Here is a 21124-nt window from a genome sequence, read left to right on the forward strand (position 1 = left end):
TCTAAGAATAGTTGTTTTGTTTTAGTTATTTTGAGAACTTATTTGAGCGATATGCTAATAATTCCGTATATTGTATTTAGTATTTTTCTATGTGAATGACTGACTTCTCTTATCGCATTTTTTTTTATTTTAGCAACAAATCTATTGTAGTCAATCAAAGTTTTTTATGCTTCAAAAAAAACCGAAAATTTAAATTATCTTGAGATATCTGAAAAATATCCTTTGTTTTGGAAGAAATTCAAATTCAAATTCGTCACTTGCAAGTGAAAAGAAAATTAATGATAAAATTTGCCAAGACAAGTTTAGTGCAATATAATGATTTCAATTATTTTTATCACGACCAATGAAAATAAAATTCATAGTTTAAATTAATTATTGTAATATATATGAAGAAAATCCTAATTTTATTTAATAGCTTATCTTTATATTTTATGTTAATAAATGTATTAATCTTTTAATAAAATTAGTTTTTAAGCATTTTTATTTGACTTGATTTATGCTATAAAGATTAACTTTTATAATCTGTTTTTCACTTACTGCTGATGGGCTAGAAGTTTAAACTGTACATATTTGTGTTTTGTCGATGACAACACACTATTTTAAAATTTTGAGAAACAAAATAATGCTAATAATTAATTAAATCAAATTTTGATTTCCTGTCATTAGAAGAATCTTTAAGAAAAAATTGATCTCATATACAAAACGATGAAAATGTTTAAAATAAATGATTCGATATAAAAAAAAACGTATAAAACGTATAAGATATTCAATGTATATATAGTTATTCTTAGAGCATCAAAATATTCTAAGAATTAAAAAGTTATAAAATCTAAGCTCTAAAAATGTTAAAAATGTACAACAAATTAAAATCCCAAATACACTAAATCTCAAAAACGTTCAAAACTCGTTAAAAATTTGAATTTTGAATGCATTTAGTCCTAAAAACTATCAAAAACATGTTAGGAATTTCTAAACATTTCATTTTGTAAACATCAAATGGCATAATAAAAATATTTAGTTCTTCAGAAAATGTATTGAATATTTTATGTAATTTATATAGTGAAAATTTGTCACATAAATAAATTTTAGAGACATATTCTCGAATAAACGGTAGATTCTAAACGTATCGAACTATCGAGCTTAAAATGTCAATGCAATCAATCATATTATTGATGCTTTAATAAAAAAAATCAGAACTCGTAGAAAGACAAATAGCGCATAATTATGTGCTATGTAAAATTTAACATTGAGGTGCAAATGAATCTGATTCCGTACAATGATTCTACTTTTAAACTAAGCTCTTTTTTTAATAAAAGCAAAAAAGATTTTTTTAAAGCAAAAGTGGCAAAAATCATTAATTTTGATATAAAAAAGCAAGTTAATTTGATAAGTTATAAATTAACTATCGTGATTTTTAATCCTATTTCTCAAATTCTTATTTGCTAATAAGAAAAGTTAAATACTGTAAAATGGAATTACAGGACATTAAATACTAAAAAGTTATATAAAGTTATAATATAATTATTTATACTTTTAAGATAATTATTTATACTTTATAAGTTAATAAATAATTACTAATTATTTATTAACTTATAAAGATAATTAATATTTTATAAAGATAATTAATATTTGAAATACAAATTATTATTTGAACAATAAGCACACAGTTTCGAAATAAAAATACTTATAAGAAGTTTAAATTGCAAAAAAAAAAAAAGAGATAGAGAGAGAGAGAGAGAGAGAGAGAGAAAAAAAAAAGGTTTTTTTTTTTTTTTTTTTTTTTTTTTTTTTTTTTGTAAATTTGTAGTATAAAAATTATTAAAATTTTAGGAAGGCATAGCCATGGAGTCAATAGAGATTGATTCTTATAACGTATAACAATTAATTATTAAATATTCACAACAGTCAGAGAAAGATTCATTTCTTTTTAGTGAAAAAAGCTGAGTAACTAGTTTTTATTATCAAGAACAATCCGTTTTATGTATGAAAATTAAAAGATCAAGTTACATTCATTATCTAGGAAAAGTTAAGCATATATTAATAAATCTATGCTCACATTTCAATTAGTTAAAATACTTTCATTTTAAGTAATTGTGCAAAAGGAGAAGGCAAGGTTAAAATATAATAATAATGAAATTGAAACATAATATTTAAAAAAAATTACTAATTAAAAACTTGCAATCTCAAATATTAAATTATGGAACAGAAATTATTTTGATTAGAATGAAATTTGGCTCGGTATATTTCTTTATGCTGAAGACAGGAGAGTAATAAGAGGCAGCAAATTCATAATTGAATTCCATCATTTTAGAAAAATAATTAATTAATCATAAAAGCCATAACTTACGGATTCTTTCCAGTTAGAAACATTTCTATTTTTAGGTAAAAGTGTTCCCATACACAAAGTTATTCACTCGCACATTCTAGCGTTTAATTCAAACATCGGTAATGCTGAATGTCAGCGTTTTTAACATCTTGCAAGAATGTATAAAGGATGATGGCGAAAAGCATCCGTTGTGGAAGTACTTTAAAACGGGGCGAATGCTCGTTCTTTCGGATTCCCGCCGTCAGCTGGAGTGAAATGCTTGCTAGGCCAAGCGTGGAATTAAAGGTTACATTTGATGCTTTTTCTTACAGCTTCGGGGCATGCTTCATGTCGATGAAGTTTACAGTTTCGCTTAGACGCAACGTATTATGTACGGCAAAACCGCATTTCTCTTCCTTAAGTTACGGTAACAGACGAAGTTGCGGAATTTTCTGTCTCGTTCTTTTCGAGGTCCGCTTCGTTTAAGCCATTCTCCCATGAAAGATGCCTGCTATTGGTACTATCTCTCAGGAAAGGCGGTTAGAAACGCTACCATAAGTGATATTTATTTTTTAAGAAGTTTATTTATTTATTTATTATTATTTTTTTGGAAATGAAAGATTGAAAATTGAATCTGTCCTTTATGGCAAGAATTAAAATATCCTTATTCAGGACTTTGCTGAATCTTCCGTCTCCTTTATGACACATTCTTCGTGTAAGCCATTCTCTTATGAAAGATCCTGGTATTACTGTATCTCTATTTTCTCTCAGAAAAAATATCTATGCGGTGCTAAAACTGGTATTTATTCCACAGAAAGTTTATTTTGTTTTAAAAATGAAAGACTAAGATTTAAATCTATTTAAGATGAGAAGAATTAAAATATCTTTACTCACAGCAATTTTGAAATGTTCTTCTCATTCTGTATGGGATGATCTTCGTGTAAGCCATGAAAAATGTTCGGTACGCTACTATATCTTAGGAAAGACAAATTGGAAAAGTTTATAAAAGTGGTATTTTGTCCCCAAAAAGAATATTTTGTTTTAGAAATGAAAAATTGAATGCTATTTTCCTTGTTCGAATTCTCAAGTTAGTACTCTTACTTTGAGGTATAATTTCTCAGAACTGTTGAAAAAGATTAAGCCTAAAAACTCCAAATCTCAGTTATATGCTTTGCAGAAAATGGAAAACAATTAGTACAAAAAAAGTTTCAAAACAAACCATCAAGAATATAAACAGATAGACCTTGGTATAGACGGAATTTAGCCATCGCTGTACATAATAATTCCGTCATAACTGTAAAGCATATTAAAGATAGATCGTAAGCTATTTAAGTGTACAGTCCATTCTAAATATCTAATTTTCATTATATCTTAAATATCAATTTATTTTCATGCATGTACGAGCTAAGTTCATTGTTGGAATTCGTAAAGTACCTCCATGCATATAACAGGAAGTAAGGTAAAGATAAAAAAGGAAAGGAGAAAAAAACCAGTTGTTAATTTTTTATTCTATCACATTTTCTTTATTTTTTTCTCAATATCTCTTTTTGTGCGCGTTTTTAGGTTTTCTCATGTTCTGAAGGTAATGATGAATGCCCACAAAATTTAGCGCTTTTAACCATAATGCTCAGAATAAGAAAAGTTTCATTCTAAATAGTCTGTTTATCAATAGTAGAAAATAACACCAAGAGAATATTTTTCACTAATGCATCGAGAAAGAATGCACATTTGATTTAGGAGATGATAATGTTGCTGGTTATTCAAAAGATAATAGGTCAGTTAACTTTTTCAGCCTTATTTATACGGATTATTTTGGATTTTTTTATAACTAACTTCACAGTACACTATCAAAAGGTCTACAAATATGTATCTGCTTTGTTCTTTTAAGTACCTTTCACTTAAACCTTTGAGTCCCAAGCTTTGGAACACATTCTCTCAGGGCATTTGAAAATAACCCGTAAAATTGAGCAATAGTATCAGATAGGGTAAAAAAAAATGTGGCCATAAAAAATAAGGAAACATTAGTAAACATCGCGAAAGTTACGAAGCTAATAACTAATTAAAACTCAAAAATTCACAGGGAAAAGAGTGATGATTTGCGTGGGCTTAGGGATTTATATACCAAAGATTATCGGGTTGAAAACTGTTGGCGATGTTATTTTTTTCTTGAGGAAAACCATCTGAAATGGCTTTTGTCTCAAGGGCTGCCTAAAATGGCATTGCTTTTAACCAAAGCTTATTTTATTTTAGAATTAAAAAAATGGAAATTAAAAAATACAGTTATATTGGATAGCATTAACACTTTGTTATAAAATTGTTTAATAATTATTTTGAGATTATTATTTTTTTGTTTTAATGTTAACAACCCTTTCAGAGGATCAAAAAATAATTTAGAATATATCTTCGTGCGATTTAACAAATTACTGATAAGTTGATATTGATTTATAGTAGATTGTTAAATGATCTGTGGAAGCGTTTTTGTTTTTACTTTTTCGAGTATGCTTTTTTCCCATGAAAGATGTCCATGATCGTACTGTCTCACGGGAAAAGCGAGGAAAAATGCAATCCATTTATCCCAGAAGTACATTATTATGCTTGAGAAAAGAAACATAAAAAATAAATAAAAATGAAAAAGAAAGTTATTTTAATTATAATTGACTCTATTAATATTCATTTCATTAATGGAAAAGAAGAAGGAAATTCAATTTTTTTTTCTCAAGAGTAACTAACTGTGATTTAGCGAATCGTAGATCTTTATTCTTTATGATCTAAAAAGTTTATATCTTATCTTATGATTTAAAAAGTTTATTTTGATCTCTGAGGTTTTCGAAACTAAAAGACCAGAAAATCTTTATAAATCAGTAAAAATTAGTCTTGCCTTTGACGTTTTCCAGCAAATAAACAATTGTTGTTGAAATACAAAAATTATTTGTTGCATGCCACTGATATATATACATATTAAAATTTTTAAGAAAGGGAATATTTGAAACCAAATAATATTCGACCAATCGAGGTATAAGCCATGTTAGTTTAGGATCTTTTAAAAATTAAAATTATTTTATTTCAAAATAACCGACACATTTATATCTCTTGATGTAAGATACAAGAATTATAAAGAAACCCAGTTTATTGTCCTTGTAATGGCTTTAAACAGTATGCGAAAGGTAGCAACAGAGGAGAAATTTAATATTAAAATACAAAAACTAGAATCATCTTTAATTCAATACTTCTCCAACAAATAATTCACAAATTATCGAATTCACCTGGAATGTCAAGTGCACGTGACTTTGTTGCTATTTAAGGAAACCCAATTCCCTTTCTTACATTCAATCTTGGTAGACACCCACAAAGTTACGGTATCTCTAAAATCTACAATTCCATTCCATGAAGTGATATATTGCAGTTTCTGCCATAATAAATACTGAGCCGTTTAATGAGCCTAGTGTCAGGCATATTTACTTTTCCTTCCAACATCATCGTTCCGACCTCATAAACCTGTAAGTGACACTAATTTGCTCCTGAAGTTAGACACACTGCCCTAATTTGTGGACTTCAATATTTACGACTCTAATAATTATTTAATGAAAGATTTCGCCCACTAAAGTGTGCCAGTTTGAACCGCCATCCCTGAATAGTTGTTTCCAAGAAAGCTGGGGTAAAAATACTTTAATAGCAGCTATTTAAAGGTGCTTTGAGAATTTTACTCCAAGTCGCGCTATTCAATTCTTAGTAATATGGATTTAATGCAGCGTTAAATTATTTTTAATGTTAGGTGCTGAACATCGTTTCAAGGCTTTCTAATGAGGTGGCGAAGAATTCAGTGTTTCAACATTTCACGTCGGCTCGCTAATTGCTGGATTATGATCTTTGTTATAATAAAAGAGCGGAGAAATGAGCAGGTGGAAAAGTTTTAACAAAAATGGGCGAAAATTATTGAAATTAGAGTGATTTCATAAATTTTGAGTATTTTTCTATGCCCACCAAATGTATTTATATATTTTGAGCATCGAAAACAAAAGTTTACGCTCTTGTTAATGCTTCTATCTGAAAGTAAATAACAAAATATCCATAAGAAGATAAATATATTTTGTTGCAAATAAATTCAAATATTCATTATTTTCATGAATGTTTGCTTCCTCTGTATACTGAATGTTCAATCTTGAAATCCTAAATTATACAGGTATATACATTTTCTGACAGATTTTTATGACTAAAATCCTTAACAATATTAAAATTTACATTTTCCAAAGCTGCCTGATGTAAAAAGTCTGAAAATGATCTCATTAATTGAATTTTTGGTTAACAAATCCATCTGGAAGGATTTTTATATAACTGTATTTCAATAATCAAATTTCGTTACTTTTATCTATTAAAATATCATAGGTCAACACATATATGAAATGAAGTAACCCTTCAGCTGAAATCTTATTTCCCGAATCTCTTTTAATTTTGAAATAGAATTAATTAATTTATTATAGCTTTTTTACATTACTTAAAAGAGGAATAAAAGTAAATATTTTTTGGAGGACTTAGAAAAATGACTAATAGAAAATAATTTTAGGAAAAATAAAATTTAAAATGAAAATATATTTTTTCAAAAATCTAATAAACTTTTTAAATATTTGAATGAAGGATCATTAAAAAAGCTCTCTTTCAACAAAATCCCCAAGGCTATGCAAGAGAGAAAACATGTTTACTTATAGGGATTATTTTTCAATGCATTTGGAATTCATGTAACTCTGCAGTTAGGAAGAAAAGATGTATTACTTTATCTTAATGTCAAAAACTATTCAAGTTATAAATGAATAAAATATATATTCAATCTTCGGTGATATTACTAGATGAAATTGAATGAAATTAATGCCGAAGATTCAAAGATCATAAATATTTTAAACAGGTATTTTAAAAACGAATAAAGTGTATTAAAAAGTAAGTCTGAAAATGACTTACTTTTTTCCCATGCTAACTGTTTTTAAATGTAAATGTCAATCTTTAAAGTAACCTTTTCAATATCCATAATGCCAGAAATTCAGAATTTTGTATTTTGACGCTGATAATTTGTTTTTATTTCGTAGTTCGTTGAATTTTTATTGAAATCGAGTTTAATTTCATTTCATTCAGCTTTTAAAATTACGTCAAGATTAAACTAATAAAAATTTCCATTTTCATGTACATTTTTAAAAAAATGAGAATATAAATCTATGTTTTGAAAAATATACCGTAAACTTTTGAGGATATTCGATGTTTCAAATGATTCTTTTGAATTTAAAATTGATGATATCATTTAGGCTACTACTCTCCAAAAGAATGTTTAGTTATATGAATAATAACATTTCTAAAACGACAGTTTTAGAAGCATTTTTTGAACTTCCCCCTCTAAAATCTTGAATTGAGGAAATTAAATCCATTTTCTCGCCAACATGATGTCATTAGCACACTTAGCATTCACTCATTAGTAATTTGACTGACATATTGAATTTCGAGAATGCTGACATATTTAATAAACCTGTGTTTCCCAGTGTCTTCTAGGTTAGATAATAAACTAATTGATTCAATTCTAGGCTGAATTCGTGAATGCTTGACTTACGTAGTTCATTTGAAGCTTCAGAGGCGTAGGAGTAATTAGAAATTAAAACAAAAATGAATGCGAAAGTATTTAAATTAAGAATGAATGAAGTGAGCAACTGCAACTAATGTTTATTCTTAAAACAACGGAAGGATCCAAAGTTAATATCTTTATTGACCTATTAAGAAATTATCAAGGAAGAAATTCTCATATTTTAGAAAGAATAATCTCGACACAGAAGAGTAGAATAAGATTTTTTTTTTCTTTTACTAATCGACACTTAAAAGAAAGCATTGTTTCTTTCATAAATTAATAAAAGCTTGCAGCAGTGAAGCCTATCTTATTTGAAGATTAAGCGTTAATATTTTACGAGGTATTCCAAATTATGAATGAATTTTTGAGAAAAAAAAATGAGATGGAAAAAGAATTTTTAAGCGCTGGTTTATGAAAAAACGCAATGCGAAAGAAGCAAATTTATTATACAAATTATTAAGCTGTTTTAGCATACTGTATGCATTTAAAAAGGTACTCTTCAGTAAAATAATTTTCATAGAATTTTCACTCAAAACAATTAAATTTATTCATAAATTTATTAGTATCATTCCGATGACAGAAAGAGCATTATGTTCATTAAATTAAATCAACGTGTCCAAACACCATTTTAATATTTAAATTCTGTTTCAGTGATATGACAGGGTGATTAACGATACAGGAAAGTTTCATTTTAAACGAGATTGATTTATAAGCGACAATTTCAAAAGTTTGATTGCTTTAGTCTTACAGTTGATATCAATTTTTTTATATCGTCACATAGTTATTGCAGCCTTCGAACTGTAATCTTCAGGTATTAGGTGTGAAATATTGTAAATGCGGTACATAGATTAATTCACTCATAGATTAATTCATTAGGCAGTATTAGATGACCACACATCCAAATACAGCAATATGTAGACCTTTTATCAGTTTAATGTGTTCTGTCACCAAGTTAAAGTGTTCTTGGGTGACCATAAACTCAGATAAATCGTCAAAATGTAGACCTCTCATCAGTTTAAAGTGCATCTATATGTTACTTTTCACGAATAATTGAATAATTGAAAATGATTCGTTGACTATCCGTTTCCATTTATAATATTCTTGCTTATATATATATATATATATATATATATATATATATATATATATATATATATATATATATATATATATATATATATATATATATATATATATATATATATATATATATATATATATATATATATATATATAACTTTACTTTTTTATGGCTTCAAATTAGGTATCGCCTAATTTTTGTGACCGGCGTATTAAATTAAATTATTTAGTGAGTTAGTTTCAGAATGTAAGGTATATTCTGTGCTATACATGCAATGAATTCCATCCCCGGTGCTTTTTCATGTGCTTCAAAACTGATTTTCAAATAAAAAAAATCTTAAGAATAAAAACCGTGAGAAAATCAAGTACAGAACAGCTCAAGATTTATATAAATTTCTGCAGTAAAAATTATATACCCAGAAATGAAATTCTTCACAAAATAGCAATCACTTTGAATAATCATAGAAACTCAGCTTCAGTTTATCTGAAAAATTAGCATTCACCACTGTTCAAGAAGAAGGAAATACTGACCGTGTTCTGATAAATCATCCTCTAAATCTAATCTCTTAAAAACGATTCGTTAAGCTTCATTAATAAAATTAATACTTTATTTCGGTTAAGTATTAAGAGTTTAATCATTAATAACTTAATAGGTCGATAGAACTCGGAGCTCAGAATGAGAAATTGAACAAATTAATAAAAGAGGAAACAGTTCAGGGATTAATTTTGCCCTGAAGAAACATTTGCGACCCAACTAAGGCTTATTGTTTTGCTTCTACTTAAGAAGTGCTGAAATAATTACATCGAGCATGAAAACGTAAGCTCAGTTCCGTGTTAGGGTAAAGTAACTCGTTCTGCGGATTAAGAGTTCAAAATATTTCACCGCGCTTCTCCCTTTGCGAATCTCCAAAGAGAATTAGAATTCTTATCTATTCTGGAAGCAGATCATTGAGCGCGTAAGAGTCCCATTAGTAGAAACAGAGTTGAAAATTTTACTCATTCCATTAACGAAACTACTGGTTCGGAAAATTTCATTTCCAGAAAAAGTCATCCCTCTCTTTTTTTTTTTTCTAATTTCATTTTTATTTTTATTTTTCTTTGCCATTCAGTATTCAAAATGGTTTTCCAGATTGTCGTTTTACTTTGTCGGATGACAGTATTGTGTACAAAGATAAAAAAAAATGTGTTTTTAAAATGAGCTTTGTTTCTTTACCAGTCCTACAATTGCATTTAAGTACAGAGTTAAACTCAAACAAACATACGCGTAGATTTAGTTATCTTTAAAATTTGGACGAAAGCTTTATAAAGCTTTCAATTTTTAAAATGGATTTAGGAATAAATTTTTGAAATTCGTAATTTTTTTTTCTGTTTAAGAAATATTCTGAAAAAAAAGAAAAAAAAAATCTTGTTAACAACCTTTCCAATTTTGCTGTTGTACATTTATTGTACTGTAATCAAAAACAGATATAAAATTTCTCAGTGTCTCATTTTTGCTTTAGTAGACTGCATAGTTAGTGCTGTTTTTTTATGTAAAAAATTAATCTAATTGTAGTCAATGAATTTATAAAATGAGGTTATACAGGCTTGAGAAGTATGAAGAAATTTCCAAAGTATTTTAATATTAAATAATAAAAATATTTGCATACTGAATAAAAAGAGGCGTTTGTATTTGGATATTAAAAGCAGAAAATGTATTTTGATAAAAGTCCTGGAGGTCAAAGTAAAAGTTATTAAAACTTGATATATGTATTCTAAGTAAATTGGAAACATAGCATAGCTCTTATAGCATAGAGATATTGTTCAATATTGCATGGTTTTAAGCAAAATTCGTAATATTGTACAATAATGTAGAATATTGTACAATATCAAGCAATATTCGTAAAATTTGTTCTGCCTGTGTTTTACCATTTGGTAAATAATTATAGATTCCTCTGTGTAAAATTAAAATTTAACTTCTGAAAACAGCAAAATTATCTTATTCAGTTGATGGTGAATCTAATGACCGTGACTGGTTGAAAATGCTCTGCGAAATTCAAAGCCAAGGAGCGTGCCTAGCTTAAATGAGGATTGCATTTTATAGATAAGCGATATTTTAAAGGTGAGGGTAAAATAAAATGCATAACAAATGTCTCAGACAGCAGTTACTGCGCTTGAAATTAAGCTATAAATGTCTCGCGCAGGATACATAAAATGTGTAATGAGAAAAGAATAGGAAGCTTACCCATAACAGGGAAAGGCAAAGTTTTGCTACGTTGTATTATTATCGCCCTTAAAGCGAGAAACTGTGAGTTCCACCAGGCCATTGAAAAGTATGTAAAAGCTTATTTATTGTTGAAACAAAAGAAATGCCATCGTTGAAAATGCTAAAATGCGTTAGCGGTCATTAGACTGTTAGATTAGATTAACTTTTTCTTTATCAGGATGCTTTATATTCCGTGCTTTAGTTTTTATGATTAAACTTCGTGAGTTAGAATAAATTAGAATGCTTCAAATTATATTTGTTATTAAAGGTAGAAAAAAATAAAGATATGTTGCAAAACGTTAAAGACATTAATTTGGTAAGAAAAATGCAGTACACATTTTTTTCTTAGACTATACAGAATGACTAAAAATTTTTAAAAGGTTTAGAAATGTAAAATTTATAATATCGGTATGCTAATGTGTTTTTATGTCAGAGGTAAAATAAAATAACTGAAGATTTTTTGTATTTTTTAAATTTAAAACGATTTGCGTTTAAAGAAGATATGGGTTGGTTGGCTGGTTCTGTTGAATGTAAAGGGTCAAGAACCAGATGCGGTTGGATTACATCAAACAAGAAACATATTCGTAGACAAAGTATGAATTTAGATTACGTTTTTAGAGCAGATAAAATATCCAAAGTAAATTGCAACATGTTTAGCAGCATACCTAAAATTAAATCTAAAAATATAATAACCATTTAAAAAATCACTTTAAAGTTTTAATCCTTAAAATAGACGAAGAAGTTAATGCTAGAAACACAACAAAAGGAATTCTAATAACAGAAATGGTTTTTGTTTTATTTGATTTTTGGTACCTGATACAGCAGATTCACAAATTTAGAATCTGAAATCGATGTTGACTGGGGGAAATAAGTAATGAAAATATGCCTTAGAAGCTGAAGAAGAGTTCACCTTTCATGTGCAAAAATCAGATTATTTTTATACTGTATTGTTTAAAATTGTTTGTGGCAGAAGTTGCAGATTTATCTTTATTATTATTAATTTAATAAATGACAGAAATCTATCAATTCCTTTTAGTTTCATGATACATCTTTAGAAGAAAATGCTGAAATCAATTTTACAATGCTTTGAAGTCTTGATCTACTAATTATTTCGTTTTCTTTGTCGATTTTTATTTTAAAATTTTGCATCAATAAATTTCTTTCACCAATTTTAAATGACAAAACATCATCACTTTACAATCTGTAAAATAATTTTTTATATGCATTTACATGAGTCTTAAGCAGTTTTTTATTCCAGCAATTAGATCTTTCCCTTTTTCTTTATAACTCAATTATATTTATAACTAAATTTATATCACAATTTTACTACTTTTCAACTTGAGATGTAATTTCTTTAAAAGTCATTAACAAGTATCTTAAAGAATTATCTTGTTTTAATTGATTTTTATGTGCTTTCCATTTTCCACTCTATTCTTTCACAAATAAGTTATAATTTCTTTATGAAGGTTTCAGCTCTAATATTGATTAATTTTATTAAATATAATAATTTTAATATATAAAGCTAGCTTTTTCATTCTTTCATTTTGCTTTGCATTGGATTTTTGAAATCTGTAAACAAATTCCTTTCAAAGATATTTAGTAACTTATTAGACTCACCTGACTAAGAAAGTTATAAAATTAACAACGATAAGGAATGAATATAGCTACTATTCATTTACATATATGGAGATGCATAAGTTCATTAGATAAATGTTGAATTAATTGAATTTTCAGCAATCCTTCTTTTAAAATTCAGTTCAAGTTTTAGGTAACATTGGAAACTCTTACAACATGTATTGCGTATGTTGTATGCAACGGAGATAATACGATATGTAACGGGGATTGCGTATCATACCCGTTAACAGGGATAATACACAAAACAGATAAGTAATTAGAAGTAAAGAAGTAATTCTGTTACAATGTCTACCACAGCTAAATGTATCAAAATTTATTGTTGAATTCTTAGTGGAACGCTACGCGATAAGAGATTTAATTGAAATGTAGAGCAACAAATATTTCCCGGTATGCCTACATGTGATGTTACAATGCTAGAACGACAGATAAAAATTTTAGCAATAAGAAAAATTGTATTGTACTTTGAAGCAAATGATTTAAAAATGTAAATAAACCGAATGCTGGTAAAAATTTAATAATAGATATATTGAAAAGATTATCAATTGACTTAAACAGTTTAAATGAATAGCTATATTCTGCATAAAAATTAGCGCATAATATGATATTTCAATATTTAAGATTTTAAAGACAAAACTACATTAATAGATACAATGAATTAACAATCAGATGGCATAGTAATATTTGAAGAAAACAATAGAGACAATTTATTGGGGTAAATATCTGAGATATTTAACAAAAGGAATTTATTAAATGGGCGAAAGAGAATGTTGTTAGAAACAAGAGAATACTGATTTAATGTCTGTCAACGACAAGAAACAGTAACTAAAATATTTGCTTTACGATAAATAATTTAGTTTAGCTATAAAATGTTTTTAATTTATCCAGGAGAACAAGAAACAAACAAGAAATCCAACTTCGCTTTTGAGTGATAGGTCCACACGAATGAATCAGCGTTGGAAAGAGTAACAAATGTATGGCACAGTAATAAAAAGAGAAGCACTTCGAAATAGTTCTAAGAAATGAAAAATTCCAGCTACAGAATGTAATTTCATGCATGTTAACGTTAAAGGAAACAAATACAGAAAACATATTCAAAAGAGAGAATGATAGATAATTCTGTGTCGGAGTTTTACTATGTTTGAAAATAGAAAAAAAATTAAGCAGTGAGTCTCGGTTCTTTGCTAAACAGATCTTAGAGACTTAAGAATATTTTTGCTTTAAAAATAATGGGATTCAAGCTGTCATCAGTTGTGAAACGAATGGATTTTCTCTGTCAAGTTTTCCAGTTGTAATCTTGCTCTTTAATTAGAAAAATTATTATTCAGAGCAAAAGTTTTTTTTCCAGATTTTTTTTTGCACTGATTCAAATAAGACAAGTTAACAAAACGTATTAGGATAAGAATAGAAACAAACTTACTGGAAAGGGATTTTCGGATTTTCAAAAACATTGAACGAATATCTCCTTTTCTTATATTAAAAAAAAAGAAGAAAGAAAATAATGGCTTTTTGACATGTTTTTTTTATTCATTCAACTTGTTATATTGACTTCTTGACGGGAACAGTTATTTGGAGAGTATTTAATTGCTTTTGGCAAGCCTTATTTCTAGTGTTATGAAGTAAGCGATGTTCTGTAAATTCGGTAATGTCCAAAAGTGTTCTTTTGCCAAATAGTAAGTAATTTGAATTTTTCTTTTTCCATCTTAGGGAGCTGAATGCATTACAGATATAAATAATTGCTTTTTTAATAAACATAAATCAGAAATTAATAGTTGCTAACAAATACAGTTTTAAAAATTACAATTTTATAATTAAAATATTGATTAAGTATCCTAAACAAATCAATTCTTTTTATTGAAATAAGTTTTTACTTTTTTGAGATAAATTACTTCACTAACTCATTACCAAGTAACACCATTGGCACAGAATCAAAATTTAATTTAACTATCGATTAACTGGTAATTAAGTTCTGGGAATATTAGAACAAAACTTTGTAATTAAGAATATACTAGGGTACAAAATAATGTACGAAGTACTAACCGAAGAGGAAATGGATGGAAACTGGATTACAAAATTTAGCTTTAGAAACATGAAGGAAATGATTTTAAATATTAATTTAAATGGCAAACTTTATCTATTTTTATAAATTCCGAGAGATCTGACACTATATTTTACGTATTCTTTGAAAAATGTGAAAATGTACTTTTCTAATTTTAATTTTAATATTTAAATTTTCCATTAGAAATCAATCAAATAGATAAGGATAGAAAAAATGATATATTTTATGATTAATTACAGTACATTTTCTTTTCTTGGAATAATTTAAATAATTTTTCAAAGTGTCAGTCTAGAATCATCAACTTTATATCAATTATTGTTCTTATAGATTTATTGTAATTGAAGTATACAAAGAAGTTAATCTGATACTCAAGAGTAATGTATTCAATAAAAAATAATTAAATGACAGTCGTTATGCTCATTTATTTATGTAGATGTCCTAAACGTGATATTCAAATTAATAAGATAATATCACGGTACTAGTTTTTTCTTATTTAAATTATGTTTTATTTTTGTTCTGATCTTCCACACTTTTCTGATCGGTACTTAATTATTTGAGTAAATTACTATTTTTAACAAATTCTCCTTAATAAATTTGTGGAAATGGAATCAGATGGGCTTAAAATTTAAGGAAATTGAAATTAAGATTAGTAATCAAGTTTACATTAATTTGAGTGTATAAAGCAAGCAAAGGAAATTTATTTCTGCTTAAAATCTCTGATGTCTTTAACTTTGAATTCTTATATATATTTGCTCCTTTATATTTTCTTATACCAGTTTTAAATAAAAATGTATAGTGATCCTAATTCTACGTGATTTTCTGTCTGTGACGAGATTTTTTAAAGCATTTCAAAATAAAAGTTTTTTGGAAAGAAAGTTGTATTTTTTCCAAGTGCTTTTATTTTATTATCATTCGCAGTTTAAATATTGGTCATATAATGATGAATAGAAAAAAAAAACCCGATTGAGTTTTTTTTTAATGTTTGATGTTATTGAGTTACAATTAATTCATGTTTTATGAAGTAATATTTTAAAAATTGATAGATTAGATATATTGTCTTTCAAATAAGAGATATGCTTTCGTAAATAAGGACAGGGAAAGAGAAGGATTTAATTCTCAACTCCCATTCCTTTTTTTTATATATAAACTAAAGAGATACACCTGAAATCCAACGATTATCTAGATTTAGATTTAAATAAAATTTAGTTTCATTATGTCATTTTAAGCATAAAATTTCAATTGATTCATCATAAAAGTTTTTTTTCATATACATTTTTTAATAGTGTAAAAGGCCAGAGTAGTAAGATGCCCCCCTAGAATAGATAACAATATAATCGCTAATGAAATATAAATCGACAAAGAAAGCAAGGGCCCTTGAAAATTTTTAGTTTCACTCAAAGCTTGTAAATTGAAGCTGCAATTTATAATCTCAAAGCAAATATATTGAAACTGCACCTTTTTTTACTTTCTCGGTACGTGAAACAACAGCAAAAATCACAATAATATGTAACCTTGCATTACTTAACCTTATGTACGTACCCTTGGTTAACAAAAATGACATTCTTATCATGATGTATAGTGAGTAGTGGCCCTCCGGTCAAATTTGGATGATTTTTGTTAACCTTTGAGATCTGTGGTTTTACAAGGATAAATGGGCCTGATATTATTTTTTAACTCCTCATCACATTTGACCTTTAAAAGTGACACAATCGCATTTATGTTTTGATCTGATGGAGTCCCTTAAGTCTAAGGTTTGTAGGATTTAAGCCACCTTGCTCTCCCTTGATGTTACACTACTTATCTTTAGTTATTAACATCAAGCAAATGTATGAAACGTTTATTAAAATGAAAGTAAAACAAGCGCGAATAAACTGCAGGCAATTTTATAATATGTAATACCTCGATTTATATGAACGATGTCTTTATTTGTTTATTCAGTTGAAATTAATCAAAAGTTTATTAAAATGAAAACGAAGCAATGGTACAGGAATTTAATAATATTGTGGCTGTTTTTCGATTTGGTGGAAAATTATTTGAGTAAAAGATTTTCTTAATCCTTTATTTTGAGTCTCCAACTGTACACAGTATTAAATATGAAAAAAGCATTATGTTTGAAAACCCTATACCAAACGCTGATTCTTGAATAACTTTCTATATATCACGTCAACGATGGAAAAAGCTTAAACGAATAAATATTTCCCCCCGAACCATTTGAAGTTTACTGTAGTTAAATTAAGACATTCCAGTTTGTCATATTGATTTATTTAAAGAGCATTTTTCTTTTCTTCTCCACGCAATGTGACCGGAGATGCATATTTTTTCCGCCAAGCCTTTTCATTCTTATTTTCTTTGCACGGAACTTTCTAGGCCTCCTAATTTTTTTTTTATTTTTCATTTCACCGTTATTTATGCAGAGAAACTTTGAATGTCATATTTCATAAGATTTCAGGAATTTCGTCGATAGCATTTAACTTAGTTGCACGGAATGCTTTAGCGAATAAATTTTGCCCCATCCATCTAGCTGACAAATAATATTTTGAGATAATTTATTCTCGATAAATCTTGAGAAATTAAAAATATTTTTGATAATTGTTTTTTAATAAAAGCTACTGTTTTTTTTTTTTGATAGCTCATTTGAAGAAAGTAATTAAGAATAAAATACTTTTTTTTGTAACTTGATTAAATGTTAAAATCCACCCCATGCATGGATTAGTTGCTCTTTGATTACTAAAGCGTTTGTTGTTAATTTATCTATTTACAATTGGTATTTTGAATAATAACAAGAAAATATTCTAATAGGGAAAATATAATTATTCTTTATAAATTTTTTTACCGCCATACTTTATTGAATTAACTATTTCTTTAAATATATAGATGTTTCATTGGAAATTTTGTCATGTTTACTAACATTGCTTTATTTTGATAAGTTTAATTTGTAATTGAATTTAGACAAAGAACTTTTATATGAATGTGATCTATCGGGAATAAGTACTTCTGTGTTTAGATTGTTCAATATTCCAGATAAGGACATGCTTTGAATTAATATTTGAGTTGGCTCTATTTCCTATTTCTGAAATACATCTAGCCAAGTCCCTCAATCAAGGGCTCAGTCTAAAAGGGAAGAATGGCATCAACTTCAGAGCATCTTTGTAGCCCTTGAAGTGATAGTATATCTTAGCTCTAAGATATGAAGGTAGATTACCTCCTTGTAAGAAATTCATGAGAAATTGCCTACATTCGTGTTTCCCTTGGAATAAAACTAGGAAGGTGTTCTGAAGTTGATTATTACTATCCAGGAGCAAAACGAAATTAATTGCTAAAGCTCTGATTATCACCGTCCCGGAGCAAAAAGAAATTCATTGATAAAGCTCTGATTATCACCGTCCAGGAGCAAAAAGAAATTAATTGCTAAAGCTCTGATTCTTACCGTCCAGGAACAAAAAGAAATTCCTTGATAAAGCTCGTATTCATCTAAAAGTTTTTGAATAATAATTTTTAAGAAAATAACCATAGCATAGAATACATAATTTTCTTTTTCTGATTCATGTGCCTTAGACAATTCGTGGTATCCTTTACTTCTTTAAGGCCCTGGAGAATAACAGTCATTACAGATTAATAGCAGTCATTTTCCGTTAAATCAACATCGTTTTTCTTGGCTTAAAATATTCATTGCTTCCAATCAAAATTTTCTGTTAATTTTTTTTCTGTGTTAAATGTTTTCAAGTAAAACTCTTTCATTAGTCAAGATTTATTTAGAATTTAATTATAGTCTTAAAATCCCCCATTCTTACTTCAGTAATCTAACTCTTTCTGTCAGTTACTAAATTTTAGTGTCAATCACTAACTTAATGTCAGTGGTATTTCTTTCTGCATAGACTGTATTTGATTTTTGTAATCGATAAGAAAGAAACGAAGTCCATGTTTTTCGCCATCTATAACAATTATTTCTTTCCAATTTTACGGAACACTTCTTTAAACGACAGGTGAAAAACAACTGTTTCAAACAGAAAATCTGAGTTTCAAGGCAGCGGATTTTTATTTTCTCAAAGTTTTCTCTACTCTGTAGAGAAAAAAGTAATTCGATGGTTTCTTGTATTTGCAAGAGCAATACATTGTCTGCCATCTTTTATAGGAGAAAAGTGCTTTGTGTTTGTGTGGTATTTGATTCTTGATATGGTTCTATCATAAAATGCTTGAATGACTCTTTTCAAGGAGGACATTTTTTGATAGAGTTCCTGCAAAGGATTATGAATATAATCCTTCGGAAAACTATGTCTTTTTCTTGCAAAGTTTTTTTCCAAGGAAATTAAATAGTAGACTGTGCAGACTGAATTTTCTTTCACAATATAAAATAATAGTTTTTTTTGTTTAATATTCGGAATAAAATTTATTTTTAACACGGAAGTTTGTATTTGTATTTGAAAATAAATTTTTAGATTACTGCTTTGTTGAAGGTGCCTTTATTTTTACTAGCCAGATATGGTTATTGCACCATTAAGTCACAAACAATCGTTAATGAATAAATTATTACTTTGTATTTTGCAATAAAAATGTAAAGGAAACATTCAGTTATTTATGCAATTGATAGTGTGAATTTGTCTCTAATTTTAATTCTTGATATTTAAAACTGAGTGTTCTTCTATGTCAAGTTAAACTAACTCTTAACTTAACACCATATAAAATCTAGACTCGATATTCAATTTCATTTCAACTCATTTATTGGTTAAAAAAAAACAATAATTACACGTTGGACAAAAAAAAAAAAAAAAAAAAAAAAAGCTGTCTTCTGCTTTTACGATCAGGACATTTTAAAACATGGACTAGTATTTCAAACATATGGAGGGGGTGGGAAATCATGAAACCATTCAAACATCCGTCTTCAGATTTTTGTTAATATTTCCGAGCTGATGCTAATTAAGGTATATATTCATAAACATTGGAGTAAATCTTGTTCATAACTATTTTAAATTGTGTTACTTTTATTTATCATAATACATTTTCTTATTGAATTTTGAGAATTTTCTTGCATATGAAAGAATTTACGAGGTCATAAAATTTAAGAAGTTTTCTTTAAATAAATTTATTATCAAAATTATTATTATTCTTGTTTCAGTATTATTCTTGATTCCGTGTGATTATTATTCATGAATCAATTACTGAACTTCAATTTATAATTAAAAAAAGCATTTTCTGCATTTCTGCCACACGGATTTCTCTAAAATAAGAAGATCCCAAATTTTCTCTTCTGTGGTTTCATCCATTTTATGAACAATTTACTGTCATAAAAAAAATCTTCTCAATACACAGAAGAAAAGAAACAGGCTTTGCCATTATGATCGAAACAAGAGAATTATTTATGGCGTGCGAAATGTCTGGATACAGGGCGAAACCTGACCAGTAATTATAGGGGACGGCTTTTCATCGACAGACACACCGATGACAATGACACTTATTATACATCTGGTAGAAGATTTAACAAAATTGCAACCTACTGCGTGCAATAACAATGAATTCAGTTAGTGCAACCAAGTGTACCTGAGTAAACCTCTTTTTCGGATGCCATCAAGTACAATAGATTCAAACAAAGTCCGTATTGACAAGCTCGAGTGTATTTTTAGGCCAAAGGGCGTAACGACTAGTGGCCACATTGAATAAGGGATATTTGGTGCTGTGTGTTGCTTTGAAACTATTTGGACACGAAATTTGGGTTTTACTTCCGCTTAAACGGTGGCCTTTGTCATTGACCCAAAATGCATTGAAAATTAGAGAAGTAACTGCATGGCATTCTTAAAGTTCCTCTTAGCAATTCAGAAGGCGTGGTTGGAAGATACAAATTACAGAATAAAGAATAAGAGAAAATATATTATTCTCGAGATTCATGTTAAAGAATTTAGATGAATAAATTGGTTTATTGATAAAATCACAATTTTAAGGCTATTGTTTGGCTCCATCGTTTCATATCCAATTAATGAGCCTTATCATCTATTTATTAAGAATAATGTTATATGGATTTGATCAGTCTTACATGTTTAATTGAGAACGCATCTTTTTGAAAGCAGGCGCTTTGAAGATTACATAAAGATAGCTTCAATTAGATAGAAAATGGCAGTCAAATCAGAATTAATTTATCAAATTACAATAGGTGCTTACTATTCCTAGATAAAAAAGTTGAACTTAATGATGAAAATTCATTTCTATTATCTCTAT

General features: G+C 27.8%; 1 protein-coding gene across 3 annotated transcripts in view; it reads right to left on the reverse strand.

The window, feature by feature from the left end:
- LOC129958574 (atrial natriuretic peptide-converting enzyme-like) overlaps positions 1-21124 on the reverse strand; it is a 676434-nt gene that overhangs the window by 172044 nt on the left and 483266 nt on the right. The window contains exon 1 of one of the 3 annotated variants that reach the window (XM_056071143.1): positions 2348-2391. The exons of the other annotated variants lie outside the window; for them this stretch is intronic. Within the exon in view, the coding sequence (XP_055927118.1) occupies positions 2348-2370 (23 nt within the window). The 5' untranslated portion in view covers positions 2371-2391. Of the gene's footprint in view, positions 1-2347; positions 2392-21124 lie in introns of those variants that run through there. 3 annotated transcript variants of the gene reach the window in all.

Source organism: Argiope bruennichi, chromosome X1 (genome assembly GCF_947563725.1).
Source record: "Argiope bruennichi chromosome X1, qqArgBrue1.1, whole genome shotgun sequence".
In the NCBI taxonomy this organism is placed as follows: domain Eukaryota; kingdom Metazoa; phylum Arthropoda; class Arachnida; order Araneae; family Araneidae; genus Argiope; species Argiope bruennichi.